Here is a 22362-nt window from a genome sequence, read left to right as displayed (position 1 = left end):
GACGGGAAAGTAGGGTTGAGGTCACAATCAGATCAGCCATGATCTTATCAAATGGCTGAGCAGGCTCGAGGGGCTGAATGGCCTACTCCTGCTCTTAATTCGTATGTCCCTGGATGCAAAGGTCTGTATGAGTTTGTGAATTTCCCCATGTCCTATGGATAGTTCAAAATATACTAGCAAATTGATTGAAAGTTACACTGGTTGCCCCTTACTGGTAGCACAAGGCGTGGATCTCGGATAACAGAGCAATGAGCAGAGCCAGGATCCCATGCCTCACAGGAGGGTCTCCTTTTCTAATTTGTGGGGGGAGGGTTAAATATTGCATCCTGATATGGCGATTTTTTTTGGTTGACAGCCTGGTTATTAAAAGACCACGACACTTGGATCACGGCTGCTCAGTTTCAGTGATAAAGTCATTAGCTATCGTCGTTAGCTCTCTAATATATCTACTAATATATCCACTATTCGAGCTTATAGCACAAAATGGAAATTGTTTGTGCAATGGCAGTCTTCTAAGTCAGTTAGTCCTGTTACTTGTGATTTCCTGAAAATTCTCCAGTACTCTTTCAGCCTTAGCTTAAAACTCAGGTCTGTTTGTTTCCATGTTGCAGCTATTTCAGTCTTTCATTGCCCATTTGTTGGGTCTTATTTTGTGCAAGTTATTTGGAAATTGTGCTGGTTCACAGTTGGGACATTAACTCAGTTCTTCATGAGTTAATCAGCCCATGGTTTGAGCTTCCTCAATTGTGTGTTTAAGGCTCTTGCATGGAAAACTGAATGTTACTTTTGGTTTTGGCTCAGAGCTGGTGAACTTCAATCCCTTATTGTAGATCCGTCGTATTGATTTGGCATTCTGACATGGTCCTCAACAGGAGTTTTCATCAAAGGTCGCTCCCCAGTTATATTTAGGTAAACAAACTGTTCCATCATTATATTCACTACCAAATAAGTCGGAACAAAATGCTGCTTCCATGATGTAAATGCTTGCAGAATGCTAAGTTACGTATTTCTCTCAGAACGATGTAATGAGATTTGACAGTTACTCATCTCCTGTGATGCAAACTGCTGACTAAGCAGATAGCCAAACGCTATCAATTTTCAAGGAGGAAACCATTTCGCCATCAGGTTCTAACTGATACCACATGCAAGGCTGCCACATCGAGCAATCCTCACACAATTGATGAACATTGCTGTGTAGATTTAACTGCAGCACATGATGAACACTACATTTGACAATTATGTTGTGGCCTCCTCTGCAGGGGTTCCCCTTCCTCTCTCCTAAATCTATACTACTTTAGTATCCTTTAATCTACATCCTCTGCACATTGTAGAAAAAGGATACATTACTTTGTAGGGTCATAGTCATTATTCAGTATGCATTCTCCACACTTTACAATTGAGCCCCATAAGCCTTACAGGGACATACTTTTTTTGCAGGGGTTGTCTTAAGTGGTTAGTTTTAGTTTAGCTTCAGATCAGAACAAGGTGGCACAATTACACAGTTCCTGTTGTTTTATAGAACAAAGGAGTAGAGACTGCTTGTGGCATCACCTATGTGCAATGTCATGACATCTTATGTGGGTGTTCAGCGCGTAGTTTAGCTAGACTATACTCCTACGTATAGAGGATGTGTATAATTCAAAGACTGAAGACTCTACATGGTAGGTAATTTATCTTTTATGGTTTGAATTTGTGTAGCCTTTAGTTGTTGTAACAGTACAGCAGCAGGCAACAGCATGAAGATTTGTTAGCTGCCTGACGCAGTGCATTTTAGATTTTTCTTTTTGCAGGAAACTACAGAAATGCAATTTTTACAATAATGCCTTATGAAACTGTTTTTAGCTGAAGCAGTCCAAGGTCAGATGCAAAAGGAGCTTCGTCCTGAAACTCTGGCCAGACAGTTTGCCTCAGCAACAACCTCAGAAAACCAACCCAGCTTCCTCAAAAAAAACAGTACTACCATATTTTCCCAAAGCAGCAAATTGCCTAACTGGTGCTGAATAACGTTCAGTTCTTTGCCATAAATTTGTAACCACTGGGGAACTAGGTCGAGATGGCCTAAAATCATACTTAGTGTCTTATATCCATTCAAGTGGAGACTTTCATCCTATTAGTCTAAACTGGATTTGAACATGGGCTCCAGAGGTGAATGAACACTGCTGTAACCCACTGTCTCACCCAATATCTTGGCTTACAAGATATAATGAAGCCAGCATATTGAATACATACCTCTGGGGAGAAATAGTCAAGAAAGTTAATTGGTTGCAATGATGGCTTGTACTAAAACTTTTCAAAGTAAATGCCCTTTCATTTTTAAATGCAAAAATAAAATCCGTTTTTCTTTTTCCTGCTTTGTTTGGTCCCTTTTGCAATACATTCTCCCCATTGAGAGGCACACAGGTGTTCTACTCTCACATTTCAACATTGTTCTATAATCAAGTACAAGGAGTGACCTTGGATTGACTTGGCTATTCACTTTTTTTGTCCATGGATTCTGGTTGACATTTGCCTGGTAGAAACTTGCCATGTAGAAAGTTGTGAGTACACTTGCTTTATTTTAAGGAAACAAATATGCAAGACTCCCTTTTACTTAGCTACAATAATTACTAATAAAATATTAATGGGGATAAGAATAAACTGAAAATAAATACATTCCTGAAATAGGGCTAACTTTGTACACTCAACATTGTGTTTAACCTGCATATATAGATATGGGCCACAGTTTAAAATTTTCCCTTCATCAGATACTGGGTTCTTTTTCAAAATACAGGCATGCTGATATGACTCAGCTGCACATATATAAGAAACAATAATGCCTTATGAAACTGTTTTTAGCCGAAGCAGTCCAAGGTCAGATGCAAAAGGAGCTTCGTCCTGAAACTCTGGCCAGACAGTTTGCCTCAGCAACAACCTCAGAAAACCAACCCAGCTTCCTCAAAAAAACAGTACTACCATATTTTCCCAAAGCAGCAAATTACCTAACTGGTGCTGAATAATGTTCAGTTCTTTGCCATAAATTTGTAACCACTGGGGAACTAGGTCGAGATGGCCTAAAATCATACTTAGTGTCTTATATCCATTCAAGTGGAGACTTTCATCCTATTAGACAGGGTACCACCCTGTCTTAACTTAAATGGTCACTGAATGTTAATTAAATTTTGTAATATCTCATTTGCAATTAAGTGGCTATCATCAAATTTCCATTCTCTCCAAAACATACATATTGGTATTTGGAGAGGCATGTTCATGCTTCCAGAAATAAAGTATGACTGGGTCTGGTCACTCCCAGGATAACTAAATTGAACCAACTTCAAAGTGGTCCTTGACTTTTCCAAGTGCTCTGATAAGTTGATTTAGGATGACTGTAGTAACATTGGTTATTACACTGAACCAAAATAGATACAAAAAATTAGAAATCTTCCCTTTATTAGAAGGATGTTGTCTTTTATTAAGATTAGAGCATGTTTCTTCATTAAATTGTCACTCTTAATTTATTTTAGAAATAATAATTGTATGAATATTATATATGTATAATACATAAAATCCAGCTCATTCATACCTCGAGGCAAGAAATCAGACAAAGGGTGTATACTTTCTTGGGTATGCTGCACCTAAATTATTTGTAATTACAGCTTTGGAATTGGTCCAGTAAGTATTCCATAAGATGTTTGTATGAATTGTTAACTTGTATATTGTTAACTGTTTCAATAAAAATATGATTCTTGTCTTAACTGGCTTGTCAGCAGAGTTTTAACATATGTAACATCTGTAGTGTCTCCCTTTTGTTCTACTTGATCCTCTTTACAACCTAATGTGTCAAAGTTGTAATATATTGAATAGCATTAAAGGCATCAAGGGGTATGGGGAGAGAGCGAGAATATGGTATTGAGATAGAGGATCAGCCATGATCATATTGAATGGCGGAGCAGGCTCATAGGGCCGAATGGCCTACTCCTGCTCCTATTTTCTATGAATCTATGTTTCTATTAACAATTAAACATAAAAGCAGAGGATACTTCCTGTGTTTCACAAAAACTGAATTAAAATCTTTCGCATGAAACTTGAAATCAAGATGAACAAAATGATACATCTTTGTGTGGAGCTTTGTGTTAAAGTGAACTTCTGAAGTTAAGTTTTCAAAAGGGACATCATGTAATGATATTCACAAAGTGTCATATGGTTACTTCATATGTACTACTTAAACATTGTACACTGTTAGAGGAAAAAATGTTCCCAGGGTGGGTTTCTTTGTGTCAACACTCTAACCTTCCATTTTATTTCATTTACTGCATTAGAACTTCATAATAATTTTAACAAATGTTCGGTTGCAGAATATATGGTACTTTGATAGTTGCAGAAACAAGTTTTTAAAAAAGTGACCGTAAAGTAAATTTAGATTTTTTGAGTTGCAATGACATTGACAGCATTGTGTACTCCTATTTTTCCAAACCACCTCTGTCTATGCTTGTTTAATTCAGCTCAACGCATGCATCTGCCATATTTATAATGGAGAGCAACATGCTGATGCTTGTACTGCCCCCAATAAGTGAAATCCAGATGTCACTACAACAAAAGCAAGGTCTGGAGTAATGGAGAGTAAAAGCTCCACAGGATATTTTATTATTTTCATTGGCAGGTTTGCTTTGAGTTTTATTGGGTCTGATGGATTCAGTTAGACATTTAGAAAGAAAAACCATCCAGTCAGTTGGTGGATGAATCGCCCATATCAGCTGATTTTTTAAAAGCTAAAAATTATGAGCAAATAAGCGTAAATGTAACTTTTCTTTGTCACATCATGGTTGGATGTTAAGTAATGAGTTGATAATTTTCTTTTGTTGCAAGAAATAGTTCCAGAATTTACAATCTCCACCCATCTGCAACAAATACCTGAATGCTTAGTTTGATTCAGGTATGAAAACCAAGTCATCATAAACCTCTGATTAATTAGCGAATCACAGAAACTTGTTCCTGAATGCTTAATGGTAATATTGTACAACATCTGTAATGGTAAAGAATGGGTAAGTTTACATTTACTTTTTCCATTATTTCTCAAGGCCATATTTAAAAACTATAATTTAGTTAATATTTCTGACGTGGTTGATGGCTTGAAGTTTTCTCAGAACAAGGAGCTGTTGTGATGTGGAGTTTGAGAGCACTTGGGCATCAGGAGACCTTATTGGAGTTGACGTGCTGTTGGAATTATTGCTCCAATATGTTACCTAATGTGATCATAGTTCCTGGATCAAATGAGTGCCAAAGTTCCTATTGACTATTACTAGTAATTGTGCACAGAATGTAGTTTGGGATTTCTCTCCATGATTGTAGTTGCACTTTTCTTATTATTAAATATGTTTTGGTTGTGTTTGTTTGGAATTTCAAGGGCTGCAAGAAAATGCAGGAGGGCCAGCAGCAGTCCATTATAGTGTTGTAGAGCTGGGAGGAAAACAAAACACTTTCCTTACCATTTCTTCAGCGGCCTCCAGTGGTCCCACTGGTGCAGAACAGGTGCAGGATCTTGCGCCCAGAGATTGGTATACGTTGCACCTGTGTTACCACTGAAAAATGGGCGAAACGCATACCAACTTCTAACCTAGTCCAAATAACTTTTGCTGAATGTGGTCCATGCCAACTGCCAGGATGTCGGATCAGGTCCACCATATCATATGAGTTTGACACACATGATCCAGACTAAAGAAAGAAAAATCATGCACTTTGCACGTGGCTGTCGCTGACTGATAGAGGTGGACAGATCTAATTTTGTTGGAGCAAAATCATTAAGGCCTGGAGCCAAATTATATTTTGTTTTTATATTTCTTAAATCCATGTTTCCTTGCAACCCACTCAAAACATTTTATTGATGATAAGCATCAGCTAAAGAATAGTTCTCAACACTTTTGACACCACCAAAAAAAAACCTTTCTGGATCTCATACCCTAATAACTAAAGATATGGATACTGATATGACTTGGGGGGGAGGGGCAGGATTTTTCTCCTTGCCTTCTTTGTATCTTCATCACTTTTCCTTCGCTCTTACCTGCGCTTCTGTGCGTCTCTTGTATAGAATTACTTAGAATTTACAGCACAGATACAGGATGTTCGACCAAACTGGTCCATGCTAGTGTTTATACTCCACACAAGTCTCCCTTCACTCTAATTACTTCTTCCCACCGTGCCCCAGTATCCCTCTATTTCCTTCTCCCTCGTATGCATCAAGCCTTGCCTTAAATGCATCAATGCTATCTTCAACCAGTCCACATGGCAACGAATGCCACATTCTCATCACTCTCTGTATAAAGAAATTCCTCTTAAATTCTTTATTTGATCTGTTAGTGGCTATCTTATATTTATGCCCTCTTTTAACGCCTGCTATCAGGTCTCCTCTTTTTCCAGAGAAAAGAGCCCCAGCCTGCTCAATATTTCCTGATAGTTGCATCCTCTCAATTCTGGTAGCATCCTTGTAAATATTTCTTTCACTTTCACCAGTGCTTCATATCCTTTTTTGTAGTATGGAGACCTGAACTGCGCACAGTACTCCAAGTGTGGTCTACCCAAGGTTCTATTTAATATTACCTCCCTGCTTTTGTTTTCTATTCCTCTAGAAATGAACCCCAGTACTTGCACTCTGGCATACTTTATAACCTTGCCAACTTGCGTTGCTAGTTTGAGATTTATGTATCTGTGTTCCCAGATCTCTTGCTGCTCTACCGCATTTAGTTTCTTACCTTCCAAGGAATAAGTGGCCTCCTTATTCTTCCTACCAAAATGAACTATCTCACACTTCGCTATAATGAATTTAATTTGCCATTTTATTCATCCACTCTGCAAGCCTGATGGTCTTCCTGTATTTTGGCACAGTCCTCCACGTTATTAGCTTCCCCCCAATTTGGTGTCATGCAAATTTTCACCCCACCTCCAATTTCTGAGTCCAAATCCCTGCGATACTCAAAGAAATTAGAGAGGAGATAACAGAGACACTAGCATGCATGTATAAAAATAATGCCAGAGGTCTGGCAAACAGTAAATGTAATTCCTATCTTCAAAAGGGGTGCTAGAACTAGCCCAAGGAACGATAGACCAGTTAGCTTAACATCTGTGGCAGGAAAGATACTAGAATCTTTGCTCAAAGATCAGATAACAAAACATCAAGAGACAGAGAATATTTTTTTTAAAGTCGGCATCGATGTGTTTTTCTCCTTTTCTGTTGCTTTCACCATCAGTCTTTGTCTCTCTCAGTTCCTTGTTCTTTCCCTCTACTGAAAAATGCTGGATTTTAAAGTTGACAATAATGCCTGATTTTAAAAGTCGTTAGGAATCTCCCATCTAGTCTTGTATCACATTTGATTCCAGTAGTGCCAGTAGGGTGCAGCATATAGCTGAAGATGGACTTGAGTGTTTAGTTTTTGTGTTAGCAGCCTTCCTGCAGATCTATTATTTCACTTTGTACTTCACACAGATGGTTTAATGATCTAATGCTTGATACCGATGGTCATAGTTCTGGGTATATTTTTGAATGCTGATAGTGACTATAGTGACTATAACTTCCCAAACACAAGTCAGATGTGTTTTGCAATGCTTAGTGTTACAAGCTCAATTTTTTTTTTGTCAGTAATATCTCAAATTTAACTGCCACACTTTGAGGGGATGGGAGGCTATTTGACCTCTTAAGCTTCTAACACAACCTGTCCTATGGCAAAAGGGCTAATGGTCAACCTGCTCTCAGGTCTTGCCTAGTTCTGTTTCTGAGCCTTCCACTTGTCCATGAGAGCTACATGGGGATAACTTGGCTTCCTATTTATGAAATATATTTTAATAATGTGCTTCTATGGAGAAGCAAAAGTCATCCTTAAAATTCAGAGGTTGTCTCCTATCTGGGTTGGGAATTCTGGGCTCAAACTGTCTTATCACTCTGTGGCAAAGTGTATAGATGAATTAATTTGCTTGCACCAATAAACCATTTTTGTTTCTAAGTGTTGGAAACTCAAATTGGAGATCCAAGTTATTCTCTTACAGCACTCATACAGTTCCTAGCAGAATAGCTGACAAACAGAACATTTAGTGGCTTGGAGTAAGCTAAGTCGCCTCTCCTGAAGGCGGCATGTCATCCTGCGGTGTAGGTCCATAGTATCGACTTGAGTTGAATCTGTTTGTTATCCTGGGCACAATTGATAGCTGCCAGTGATGTTTGTTGGGACTATAAGTAGTTGTATGAATTTTTCCTATGATAAAATGTGTTTTTCTCATGTTTTCAGTGAATTATTTAAGAAATTGGCCCTGTGATTAGGTACCCAGATTAGAGCACTTGGCTCCAAACTTGGTGATTATGAATTTGAGTGCTTTGGCTGGAATTTTCTCTGCTCAAAACTTACTTGCTGTGGTTGAGTGAATTTTATGTTCTTGGCCAGGTTGTTCAAAGCTACCAGGCAGCAGTCCAGGATTTTCTGTCTCGGAGAAAAAGCTATACATGATGTAACTTGTCCTGCCTCATTTGGAATTGCACCTTGCTGATCACAGGCCCTAAAAAAAAAGAGAAAATTATCTCTAATGTTCTACTCGGGGACTGTATGGCACAGTAAGTCGGCACACTGCTGTTTCACCTCTGACTTGGGCTTGAATCCAGCCCAAACTACTGAAATGAAAATCTTTTGCTGACTGTCGAGTCTTCTGTGATGAGTTGGAGCAGTTCCTAGTGGGTGCATGCCACAACATAGAACTGTGCTAATTTGACACAAATTACAATTAAACGAGTAATCTTATTCACAGAAGACACAAGGCTGGCTGATGTAAAAAAAAGATTACTGCTGAGGAAGATGATGCCTGAAGTTGGGACTAAGGTGTACATGAAGAGTAATGGGAACTTTACCCTACACCTAACTTTTGTTTCAGCTAAACAGATAATGCTTGATGCCAAGTGTTCTAAATTAAACTAATTTCTTGTATCCTGACTTTCTTTTTTATATATATATATACTATAAATTTTTATTTCTCCATTAGATGCGTTCAGTGTTGATCAAGTTGTTGATAGTAAGCCAGAGATGTAAATAAGTAGAGTCCTCAGTGCACTTTGAGAATTTATCCTTCTGGATAGAGACATTTGACTGTGAAAAGTGATGAAATTGTATATTCTCATTAGCCCAGCATTCAAATCTCTGATATTGGAGAAATAGCGCCCCTCACCCCCGACCCGGAAAAAATCCAGGCCATTCTACCCTGCTTGTTTGACATGGGGAATAAGGGGAATGGTATTGATAGATTGGGAGAGCAAACCTAGAAAGACCTAGGATAACTGCAGTCACTGTATAATGATCTGGGAGAATTATATGGTATGTCTGAGGTTTAAAAAAAATCCTTAGTGGGATTTATTAGTACTAGCTCAATAGCTTCTGTCAACTCTTTCCTGATCCTTGCTGAAAGGAAAATAGGTATACTCAGTGACATCATCTGCAGCTATAGGATCAGCTTCCATGCAAATGACAATGGCACCCAGCTCTACCACCTCTCAACCCCTTCCCTATCCTCTGTCATACTGCTTGTCTGATATTCAGTCCTAGATGAGTCTTAACATCTTCCAGCTCAACATTGTGAAGACTGAAGTCATGGTATTGGTGTCAGATGGATTACAGGCAGCAGAGCTTTGGATGAACCAAAGTTTAGAGTGTGGAGGATGGGAGGCTGGCCAGTAGAGCATTGGAATAGTCGAGTCTGGAGGTGACAACAGCATGGATCAAAGCTTCAGCAGCAGATGTAGCCAAAGGGCACATGTAGATGAGGAAGAGGAGTGGACCAAGGATGATTCCTTGGGGGACTCCAGAGGTAATGGGGCAGGAAGAAGTCATTTCTGGTGATGCTCTGGCTATAATTTAATAAGAAATCTTACAACACCAGGTTATAGTCCAACAAATTTATTTTAAAATCACAAGCTGACGAAGGGGATAATCTCCGAAAGCTTGTGATTTTAAAATAAATTTGTTGGACTATAACCTGGTGTTGTAAGATTCCTTACATTTGTCCACCCCAGTCCATCACCGGCATCTCCACATTATAATTTAATATACAGACAATTTCTTGTTCCAAGTTTCTACTTTTTCAAAACCCTTCTCAGCACCTCTTACCCAATTTGAGTACTTTTCCAGTCATACCTCCTAGCCCAAACCCACGCTTTGTTCCCCTGAGCTCTGTTTTGTTACCCATCCTCTATGCTCCGCCATCAGAGGCAGATGCTTTGCTACCTTTTTCCCTGCTTTAAAAAACCTGAAAACCTATAAGTTTGACTCCTAAATTCATTCACTTCCTGCTTGGTGTCCACCCCTCGCTTGTAAACTGATTTGAAACATTCTGTTACTTGAATGCTTTATAAATAAATGTAAGCAGTTATCCTAAGGAAGGATACGAGAAACCTTTTGTAATTTACTGGAGTGCTGATCTAAATTTTTTTTTGTCCAAAAGTAATTTGCCTAGATTTTTCATATTTCATTAATGTGCCTAGCAAATTGGGTAGTAATCTGCTCTATCTGTATTGTAAGTAATGTCCTGTAACTCCTATATATGAATAATACAATACTGATGTGTTGCCCTCTGCACTTTAGAGATAGTGAATTGTTTATGTGATAGGGTGGGAAAGGATGAGAATAATACTTCTGATTTTTTTTGTATTTGTATTCCCTTAGATTTTGGAGTCTCTCTGGATTGTGATGAGCCGTAATGTGAGTTTGCTGTTCACAACTGCCACCACCTTACTGACAGTCCTGTTTCACAGTGGTACAGCACTTCTCAACTTTGCTCTTTCATTGGTGAGGAATTTAACATTGAACTGTATTATAAGACTCACTCTATTCAATAATATTGTAGGATACAAAAATAAAATTGCATTTTCAGTTTTTTTTTAATATTCACAACAGTGAATTATTTATCAATTCTTTGCTTACAATTTTGCTACACTATGCTAATCCATTGGAATAGTATCACAATTTAATCAGAGTTCCTATGTTGATAAATACTGCATAATAGCACAGGTACTGTTGAGGGAGGAGGTACTCTTCACATGTAGCTGTGGCATATTTTTAATTGCCTAACTAGTTTATATATGCTCTTTCCCTTCTTTACAGTTCCCTGTGCCATGCACTTTACAGTTCCTTGCTAGTAGGATAGGATGGTGCCCTGGGAAGTGCACAAGATGGTGCAACTTGGAGTGATTTACCTTGTGCTCTACTTCCCTGTCACAGCACGTTTCTTCTTTCTAATTGAATGTTGATAAGAACCATGATGTGACACGTTACACATGCAAACCCACATTCGTGCACTCTTGTGTAACCTGCTGTCCCACTTGATCTCTTTTTTTCTTATCTCTTCCATTGTGCTAACCATTAAAAGAGTTGTCCTCTATTGTGACACTCAGTGGTTAGTGAGTAGACGCAGAGGGTCTTCGGGGGGGGGGGGGGTGGGGTGGTGGGAGGAGATGGTGAAGGAAGTGGGTCAAGAGGGGACAAAGGTACAGTTGAAGAGGATTGTGAAGGCAAGGAGGGAGGTGGTAAGATGCAGCTAAGGGGGTGAGAATTTCAGAGGTGGAGGCAAGGTAACTGAAGGAGCAGCTGCCGATGAGGGATTAGAGTGAAAAGAATCCCCTTTTTAATGCAGGTTGTTCCTGGTACTAAGCCTCACAGCAAAATTACCATCTCAACAAGGTACCTTTAAAATATTTACCAGTAAAATTAACAAATTGTTAATATATTAATAAATGGATATAAGCCACATGAATTCCCCTCTCACCAACCCCCCTCCCCCCCTCCAAATGCTTAGGTATTATGCTCTGTTACATTTTTGGAAGTGGTTTATTCTCTTGCCTATTGTAAAGCTGGTTTTGGCCTCCTTTGGCCTGCAAAATGATTTTGTTTCTCCTAATGGAACACACTAAAATTGCTGAATCTGATATTCCACAAGTGTAAAATTACAGTTTGTGATGCTGCAGACAAAAACTTCTTCCAGAAAGTATTTGGATACCAGAAGTACATTAGTGAGGCATTTAAGATGATAAAAAAAACATAACTCCAGATATAGTTGGAGGAACTGAGAAAATGTTTAACCATTACTGCAATTTATCATACTACCCTTGTGCAAGTTGAGATTTTTAAATCGGGAAAACATCTTTTATGTGCGATGTAAAATTGTGCATATTTTTAAAACAAAAGCAGTTTTTTGATAAATAATTTTATGTTGATATGGTGTACAGTTGTGGTCCCATTTAATGCTATCAGTTGAATTAGGAGAGAATCATGTTTGTCACCTGTTTATTTCATCCATGCGTGCTTCTCCAACCATGGCTAACAAAAGAAATTAAGGATAGTATTGGATCCAAAGAGGAGTCATAGAAAGTTGCCAGAAAAAGTAGCAAGCCTGAGGATTGGGAGCAGTTTAGAATTTAGCAAAAAAGGACCAAGGGATTGATTTAAGAGGGGAAAAAATAGAGTATGAGAGTAAACTTGCAAGGAACATAAAAGTGGACTGTAAAAGCTTCTACAAGTATGTAAAAAGAAAAAGATTAGCGAAGACAAATGTAGGTCCTTTACAGTCAAACGGGAGAATTTACAAGGAAATGGCAGAGCAATTAAACAAATACTTTGGTTCTGTCTTCACAGAAGAGGACACAAATAACTTCCCAAAAATGCTAGGGAACCAAGGGACTAGTGAGAAGGAGGAATTAAAGGAAATTAGTATTAGTAAAAAAAATACTGCCAGAGAAATTAATGGGACTGAAAGCCGGTAAATCCCCAGGGCCTGATAGTCTGCATCCCAGAGTACTAAAAGAGGCAGCCATGGAAATAGTGGATGCATTTGTTGTCATCTTCCAAAATTCTATAGAATATGGAACAGTTCCTGCAGATTGGAGGGTGGCAAATGTAACCCCACTATTTTTTTTAAAAAAGGAGGGAGAGAGAAAACAGGGAACTACAGACCGGTTAGCCTAACATCAGTAGTAGGGAAAATGCTAGAGTTTATTATAAAGGATGTGATAACAGGACACTTAGAAAATATCAACGGGATTAGACAAAGTCAACATGGATTTATGAAAGGGAAATTATGTTTGACAAACCTACTGGAGTTTTTTGAGGATGTAACTGGTAGAATAGATAAGGGAGAACCAGTGGATGTGGTTTATTTGGATTTTCAGAAGGCCTTTGATAAAGTCCCACATAAGAGGTTAGTGTGCAAAATGAAAGCACATGGAATTGGTGGTAATATATTGGCATGGATTGAAAATTGGCTAACAGACAGGAAACAGAGAGTAGGAATAAATGGGTCTTTTTCAGGGTGGCAGGCAGTGACTAGTGGGGTACCGCAGGGAACAGTGCTTGGGCCCCAGCTATTCACGATATATATCAATGATTTGGATGAGGGGACCAAATATAATATTTCCAAGTTTGCTGATGACACAAAACTAGGTGGGATCATGAGTTGTGAGGAGGATGCAAAGAGGCTTCAAGGTGATTTAGACAAGTTGAATGAGTGGGCAAATACATGGCAGATGCAGTATAATGTGGATAAATGTGAAGTTATCCACTTCAGAAGGAAAAACAGAAAGACAGCGTATTATTTAATTGGTGATAGATTGGGAAATGTTGATGTACAAAGGGACCTGGGTGTCCTTGTGCACCAGTCACTGAAAGCAAACGTGCAGGTGCAGCAAGCAGTTGGGAAGGCAAATGGTATGTTGGCCTTCATTGCCAGAGGATTTGAGTACAGGAGCAAGGATGTCTTACTGCTGTTATACAGGGCTTGGTGAGTCCTCACCTGGAGTATTATGTGCAGTTTTGGTCTCCTTACCTAAGAAAGGATATACTTGCCATTGAGGGAGTGCAGCGAAGGTTCACCAGACTGTTTCCTGGGATGGCAGGAGAGATTGGGTCGACTCAGCCTGTATTCACTCGAGTTTAGAAGAATGAGAGGGTATCTCATTGAAACATATGAAATTCTGACAGAGCTAGACAGACTGGATGCAGGGAGGATGTTTGCCCTGGCTGGGGGTTCCAGAACGAGGGGTCACAATCACAGGATACGGGATAGGACTGAGATGAGGAGAAATTTCTTCACTCAGAAGGTGGTGAACCTGTGGAATTCTCTACCACAGGAGGCTGTGGAGGCCAAGTCACTGAATATATTTAAGAAGGAGTTAGATAGATCTCTCGACACAAAAGGCATCAAGGGGTATGGGGAGAGAGCAGGAATATGGTATTGAGATAGAGGATCAGCCATGATCATACTGAATGGCGGAGCAGGCTCGAAGGGCCTGCAGCCTCCATATTCAACGTATCATCCTCCGCCATTTCCGCCACCTCCAGCATGATCCCATCACCAAACACATCTTCCCCTTCCCTCCCCTTTCAGCATTCCGAAGGGACCGCTCCCTCTGCAACCCTGGTCCACTCTTCCAACACCCCCTTTTTTCACTGCGGCACCTTCCCATGCAAGTCCAGGAAATGCAACACCTGCCTTTTCACCACCTCCCTTCCCACCGTCCAGGGCCCCAAACACTCCTTCCAGATGAAACAGCAATTTACTTGTACTTCTTTCAATTTAGTATACTGTATTCGCTGCTCACAATGCAGTCTCCTCTACAATGGGGAGACCAAACACAGATTGAGTGATTGCTTTGCTGAACACCACCTCTGTCCTCAAGCGTGACCCTGACCTTCCGGTCGCTTGCCGTTTTAATTCCCCGTCCCACTCCCACTCTGACCTCGGCCTCTTACACTGTTGCAATGAAGCTCAAAGTAAGCTTGAGGAACAGCACCTCATCTTTCGTTTATTTAAGACCTTCCGGACTCAACATTGATTTCAATAACTTCAGACCATAACAATGCTGCCATTTTTTTCGGATAGCAAGTGCTGCTAATGGTTCTGCTGTTGCCATTCACAACTCCTTTAGACCCATCTTTAGTTTCTCAACCTGTCCCATTACCACCTTCCTTGCCTTGCACCATCATCCTTTTTGTCATTTAATCACTCGTGCCCTCTACCCTATCACAGACCTTCCCTTTTGGTCTTTCCTCCCCTCCCCCCACCCCCCCACCCCTTTCACTGGCTCTATATTTGCTTAAAAACTTTAACTCTTTTAACATCTTCCAGTTCTGACGAAAGGTCTTTGACCTGAAACGTTAACTCTGTTTCTTTCTCCACAGATGCTGAGCTTTTCCAGCATTTTCTGTTTTTATTTCAGATTTCCAGCATCCGCAGTATTTTGCTTTTGATTAAATGTAGCTAATCATTGGCTTAAAGGTGCAAATGTTTTTGGCTAGCTATCTAAATGATGGAGATGACAGTGCCTAGCTGATCTGTTGCGTTCTAGGCGAGTGACACTAGCTGCTATGGTACAGTGTGACAGAACTCATTGAGCAGGTCGGCAAGTATGGTTGGTTGCCACAGAGCCCAGTGAACAAATGATGAATTCTCCCTCAATGTACCGAGTTTCCAGTAACTGCCATAAAACTGGTGTTTGGCCTTTGCAGAGTATTGAGGTTTAAGTTGCCCATCTACTGTGTTGCTATGAGATTGCGTACATCCTTTATGCCATGCTTAGGGATCCAAAAACATGAAGTGCCTTTCAACGTTATAATTTGATCTCAATTAGACTTATAGGCTTTGATAGTTTAATAACAGGGTTAAAAGTTTTGTTGAAGTTTTCAAACTTCATTGTTTAAGTGCTTAGTTAGAGTGGGTAGATTCTCAGCCTTTTGATTATTTGGAGCTTTGAACTAGAGTTTTAAAATATGTACAACAATGACATGCATTTATATAGCACCTTTAATGTCGAAAAAAAATCCCATTGTGCTTCACAGAGGCGCAAAAGGAAAAAAATGGACACCAAGCCATAGGGGTGATTATAAGTTTTGCCACAGTGGTGTGTTTTAAGGAGGTGAAGAGGCAGAGGAGTTATGGGGGCAAATTTCAGAGCATAGGCTCTCATGGCTGAAGGCATGCCACCGATGCAGGAAAGAAGGGGTGGGGGCAGGGTTGCACAAGACGCCTGAATCAGAGGAATGGAGAGTACAAGATTGGGGGAGTGGGGGGGGGAAAACGTTGTAGTACTGGAGGTGATTACACAGATATGGATGGACAAGCCCATGGAAGGGTAAGAATTTTAAATTTTAGGTTTTGGGATACCGGGACCCCGTGTAGGCCAACGAGGGTGGGGTGAGGGGGAAGCGGGACTCGATGTGAGGCAGCATTTTGGATGAGCAGATGGCCAAAAAAATCACATGTATGAAAAATAATTTGTACCTATTTCCTTTTTGAGATTGTATGGTTTTATTTTGGTAAGACAAGCTACAATTTTAATTCTGAACTAATTTAGGAATTGTTTATTTAATGCTGCCATGTTGGCTCAATTCTGATTCTTTTCCTGCAGGTCATTTTCTTGACCACACTCTTCTATCTCCTAAGTTCTAATGATGAATGCTACAAACCCGTGAAATGGGTTATTAGTCTGACACCACTTTCCCAGCCCGGCCCATCCTCCAACATCGTGGGTCAGTCTGTTGAAGAAGCTATACGGTAGGCTAACACCAATCAGCAATCTATGTTTTTAAAAGTTTGATTACACAGACCACCATTTCTTTGTCTTCAGAAAAATAACTCAAAATAACCATCCTGTTCAGCAGCATTCATTACATCGACTTGTTTTCTCCTGATCTTAGAGTAACAAAATGGTCACGGTCGCTGAACAGTATTAAAATATCGATTTACGGCATCTTTATTTTCAAATTATTTACAAAAGTACAAATTAGCATTTACGTGACATATGCTTTTGTGCTTGTGTACTATGGTGAAATATGTTTAGTAATAGAACTAACGTCTAGAATTAGACTCACAGCATGAGCATGTAGATCCATTTGACCATCCCTCTCCCTGTTAAATAGCATGCAGTTTTGTAACCCAGTCTCTGAGTAGACCATACCTCCCATTCTTCACTTAAAGTTCCCATTCTGCTTGCTCTGGTGGAGGCATTGCACACTACCAAGTTGCATGTTGAGAGCCTCAGTGCAGCTTGATGTGTGCGATACTTTCATGTGAGTGCATGCACACTGGTATGACTGCAGCTTGTGGAGATGGGTTGTCACTTCAGCCCGTTGTTCATTTAGTGGTTTTGAGAAGTACAGATCTGTTAAAATGCATATGATCTCAGCTGTTCTTTAAATTGGAAGCAATTACTACTTCTGACCAAACTTTTCCCCTCATCAAAAAACATCTGTTTCTTTTCAAAAATGGTTGCACTCAGAATGGACCCCATACTCCATTTGAATGTTGTAATGTTGTTAAGAAGTGAAGTTACATTTTTCAAATGCAAATTCAGAAATACCAAGGTCAAGAAACAAGATATATCATCCATGTTTGATGTAGACCGGTAGTTCATACCTCCATCAAGCCACTATTGGAGCATTTTTATTAAACTGTCAAGTCAAGTGCTAGTAGCATTTTTTTTAAAGCACCCATTTTTGATGTCTCCTTTCCATCTTAACATCTTCGTGTTTTAAAAAAAAGCTTGATTCACTTTTTTAGCTGCTTTACATGAAAATAGTGAGAGTCGTTCTAAATCTGATGGTAAGTATTCCCAATACGAGAACATGGTGTCAGTGAAGATTTTGTTTTCATTATTTTTCATAGAACAAAAGGTGATTGGATGGAAATTGATGAATCTCACTGTGAAAACTGTATTTTGTTCACATTTTATGTAAAATAAAACCAGTTTACTGGTCTTGCTAGAGTGCTTTTCAATCCTCCTGTAAAGACAAGATAATGCAAGATTACAGTAACTGGTATATGCAACAAGGGTTCTATGTTACAATCCCTGGATTGCGTTATCATCTAACTATATTTTGGGCATTCAAGATGCACTATTGGTTGTAAGGGAGTGACCAGTGATGCTGAACCTGAGAGAGAATCTAATGCAAAATCTGAAAATTTGTAACAATTCTGAATGAAAGTAATTCTAAACCAAGATAACAATCTATGCTGGGGCCCCAATGAATCACTGCAACCAGTGCCACTTGGTTTACATTATTTGAACCGCTAATGCCCCATGAATGCAAATATGTCCAAATTTGTTTGGGCAGGCAGATCCTGAATAAGACTTGAGCGAATACAACTTTTGAAACTAGAGTGAGCCGAGCTTTCCAAATATTGGGCTTTAATGCTGCTTTGAGAACACCTCTGTTCAAAATTCGTGGCAAAACTTGAAGTTAGAAATCTCACTTCCTGTCTCCGTGCACAGTTTGGCATTTATAGAGCCCAGAAATGACTGACCAGGATGTAAAATAACCCATTGAGACGGTTGCCCTCTCAGCATGGGGAGAATTTCATTGCTCACTGAGGGCAGTATAGAGCATCTCTGCCCCCTATTTGGTGCATGATAAAATACATGACAGAACAGAATACAGTTTTCACAGTGAGATCAGGCAATTTCCTGCCATTCCAGAAGCCCTAACCTCAAGTAGGTCCAAGGCTTGGAATGAGAACGAGAGTGATTTCTTCCACGAGAGAGCCCATGTAATCTTGAGAGCGTGCCAACAAATTCAAGCTTAGTGATTTCCCACTGTCACTGTGTTTCGGGTTGTGAGCTCTTAGGAAGTTGGTCCCCAAACATTTTAGTTCCCCCTACCATGGTGTGAACAAGTATAACTTGAGGCTTGAGTGATGATAATCACAATGATCTATAGGATCCTGCAGATATTTGTTCTCACGGCTCCCCTCCAGGACAATCTCTGTGACCACTGCCACTGTTTTCTGCACAACGTGGTGCCTTTGCTAACACTATAATGTCCTTTAAGTGCATGCAGCTGTGCTAATGCTTTGATCCCATACAGAAACAGGATCTATTCTGATTAAATCATCAATGCAAATTTGCAAATGACCTATTTTAAAAACCACCAGTTCCAACTTCTGTATTCTATAGGGTTAATAAGGAATCTGTATGCCTTTCCTTTTGAGCAGACTATCGTTTTTTACACACTTTACTGTATGTACAGTAGGTTGCTATGTACAAACATCTATGTAGGCAAGGTGACAATATGACCTTAGATTCTTTCTAAACATGCCCATAGAGTTTTTAAAATATTCTGTGTGCCTGTAGGAAATGCTGAATCATTTCAATAATTTAAACCTATCCATGGATACTTGAATATTTTCCTGTTATTTGGGTTACTTTGGAAAAGTACGTGCTCGTAACCATCCAAGCATTGGACTGCTTGTCTATCATTAGAACACAAGTCATCTCAACAACTTATAATAGTAAACTTTGTGAGGTTTTTTTTCTTCAAACAGTTTTTTTTTTAGTAAGTGAGCAGGGTATAAGAAGGTTTATGCATCTTTAAAAAGCGACCTCTAAGTTTGGCCATGACATTTTACATAATTTACCGTCAGGCACTGGAATTTTTTTTTAAAAACCTAATGGGAGCTTTCTATTTCTGGGAGACACTAGATTTGTAGCATTGAGAAAAGCATCTGAGCTTTGTATTAGCAGAAAATACAACTCTGAAGCTGATTGAGGCACAAAGTGGCCTTTTGCTGAGAGAAGACAAGAAAACAAGTTTGGCTTGAAATAGTGGGTGGCTATGTTGCAAGTGTGTTGGTGTAACTGAGGCTGTGTGAGGATTGTGCTAATTGGATCATTATTAAAAGTAAATAGTTTAACTGCAAAATTCATTGTTGACTGGATTGTGCTGATTGGTTTGAATTTAGGGAGCAAGTAGGAAACCTGAGCAAATTCCTGAGAGGGGGAGTCTGAATGATTCTTGTCGGTATATAATTAGGTTGTGCTAGCGAGAGGCTGACTGACATGCTGATGGTACGTTTTTGCTGAGAGGAGGTCAGGAAATGAGGTTGGCCTGAACAGGAGTTTAGGGCAGAGACGGAGTGAGCCGAACCTGCAAGACCAGCTCGGTAAATTTTGTGCATGCTGCCTATGTTGATTGAAAGGATTAAAGTTGGTTGCTTCTCACTTGTAAAATGTGAAAGGTCAGAAGACAGGTGAGTGAATACAGGGAGTTTGGCCTGAATTGGAATTAGATTCTGTAATGTAGTTGGCTTGAAATGTTATTTGAGTCACAGTCAATTTATTATGGCAGGACAGTGGAAACCTGTGTTCCATGGCATTTCCATGTTGTGGGAGTTTCTGGAAATTTAGGGGGGAGTTTTAACTCCAAGGACGGGCGGAAGCAGGGGGCAGGGGTTTAAAAATTTTTTAAAAATCAGGTGCCTAAACCCAACCCACCTCCAAAACTCCCACTTCCAGTTTTAATGGAGGCAGGTTTGAGGCAGCAACTAACCTGCTCTCTGGAGGCAGATCCATCCTTAAAATATGTTAAAGAGGCTGCTTGCCTCAAATTTAACCTGTGTTTCCCATTCAACTCCTGGGGACTGGGTTCTCCAGGCCTCGGAAAACCCAGCAGCCAAAGGTAGATGAGAACGGCTGAATGGAACAATTAAGTGCCTTTCTGGCACTGCTTGCGGGCCAAGAGGAGCAGGAGTCCTTCCCCCGCCCCCCCCCCACGAGCTTTATCTGCTTCCATCCCTGTGATCAGACCCATGTGATCACTGCCTCCCCACTTCCTGCCCGGCAATCGATCCCCCAATGTCCGACCAAACCCCCGCCCCCCCCCCCCAAACATCAGACTCCACATCCTGACATCAGACCCCACCCCGATCTCCACCTCCCGGCTCGCGATCTTCTGCCTCTACCCCACCCCCCCCCCCCACCCAGATGTCCTCCAATACATCTCTTTCCCCCCGCCACCTCCACCCCCCCCAATGTCCTCCGCGGCTCACGATCACTCCCTTCCTCTGATCCCCGGCTGCGGTCTGCATCCACAGGCCTTCCCGCCCAACAGCTAGCCAGCCTCTTTGGCTGGCTGCGGGCTGGAAACCGTTTTGAAAAATTTAAAAGACGTCCTGACATCGAAATTGTCAGGATGTCCGGGAAACCCGCACTTCTGGGTTTCCCATCTGGAAATCCTCCCCGGCCACTTTTTTTAAATTCGTTCATGGGATGTGGGCGTCGCTGGCAGTGTGATGAAGGATCTCCCACAGTGCTGTGAGGTAGGGAGTTTCAGGATTTTGACCCAGTGACGATGAAGGAACGGCGATATATTTCCAAGTCGGGATGGTGTGTGACTTGGAGGGGAACGTGCAGGTGTTGTTCCCATGTGCTGCTGCCCTTGTCCTTCTAGATGGTAGAGGTCGCGGGTTTAAGAAGTGCTGTTGAAGAAGCCTTGGCGAGTTGCTGCAGTGCATCCTGTAGATGGTGCACACTGCAGCCACAGTGCGCCGGTGGTGAAGGGCATGAATGTTTAGGGTGATGAATGGGGTCCCAATCAAGCGGGCTGCTTTGTCCTGGATGCTGTTGAGCTTCTTGAGTGTTGTTGGAGCTGCACTCATCCAGGCAAGTGGAGAGTATTCCATCACACTCCTGACTTGTGCCTTGTAGATGGTGCAAAGGCTTTGGGGAGTCAGGAGGTGAATCACTCGCCGCAGAATACCCAGCCTCTGGCCTGCTCTTGTAGCCACAGTATTTATGTGGCTGGTCCAGTTAAGTTTCTGATCAGTGGTGACCCCCAGAATGTTGATGGGGGATTCGGCGATGGTAATGCTGTTGGATGTCATGGGGAGGTGGTTACACGCTCTCTTGTTGGAGATGGTCATTGCCTGGCACTTGTCTGGCGCGAATGTTACTTGCCACTTATCAACCCAAGCCTGGATGTTGTCCAGGTCTTGCTGCATGCGGGCACGGACTGCTTCATGATCTAAGGGGTTGCGAATGGAACTGAACACTGGGCAGACATCAGCGGACATCCCCATTTCTGACTTTATGATGAAGGGAAGGTCATTGATGAAGCAGCTGAAGATGGTTGGGCCTAGGACACTTCCCACCTTGGAGATGTTATCGGGGCCTTAGTGTCCAGAGCAACCACAGTTGTAAGGGGCACCTCGAGATAGACTCACTGGAACTCAGTTACTGAGCTTTAGAAGCAATTGGAGACATTCCACACTATACGGGAGGAGGAAGATGCTTCCTTCCAACAAGGAAGGAGTATGAGACCTGGTTCTGTGTAATCACTGTTGACCAGCAGGTTTTTGGTGAGTAGGTGTTGCTTGCTTGTATTATTGATGACTCCTTACATCACTTTGCTGATAATTGAGGAAAAGCTGATAGGGTGGTGATTGGCCTAGTCAGATTTGTGCTGCATTTTTGTGCAACGGACATATCTGGGAAATTTTCCACATTGTCAGGTAAATGCAGGTATCATACCTGCACTGAAATAGCTTGACTAGGGGGCAGCTAGTTCTAGTGCGCAGGGCTTCAGCACTACAGATGGGATG

The 22362-nt window shown here is 40.9% G+C and overlaps 1 protein-coding gene across 2 annotated transcripts in view; it reads left to right on the top strand.

The window, feature by feature from the left end:
- tmem245 (transmembrane protein 245) overlaps positions 1 to 22362 on the top strand; it is a 132885-nt gene that overhangs the window by 88354 nt on the left and 22169 nt on the right. For both annotated transcript variants that reach the window (XM_068005110.1, XM_068005103.1), the window contains 2 exons: positions 10665 to 10787; positions 16397 to 16542. In XM_068005110.1, coding sequence (XP_067861211.1) covers positions 10665 to 10787; positions 16397 to 16542 — 269 coding nt within the window. The remainder of the gene's footprint in view (positions 1 to 10664; positions 10788 to 16396; positions 16543 to 22362) is intronic.

Source organism: Heptranchias perlo, chromosome 2, assembly GCF_035084215.1.
Source record: "Heptranchias perlo isolate sHepPer1 chromosome 2, sHepPer1.hap1, whole genome shotgun sequence".
Classification (NCBI taxonomy): Eukaryota; Metazoa; Chordata; class Chondrichthyes; order Hexanchiformes; family Hexanchidae; genus Heptranchias; species Heptranchias perlo.
The sequence above is the reverse complement of the archived record's forward strand: the minus strand, read 5'-3'. Positions and strand labels throughout refer to the sequence as shown.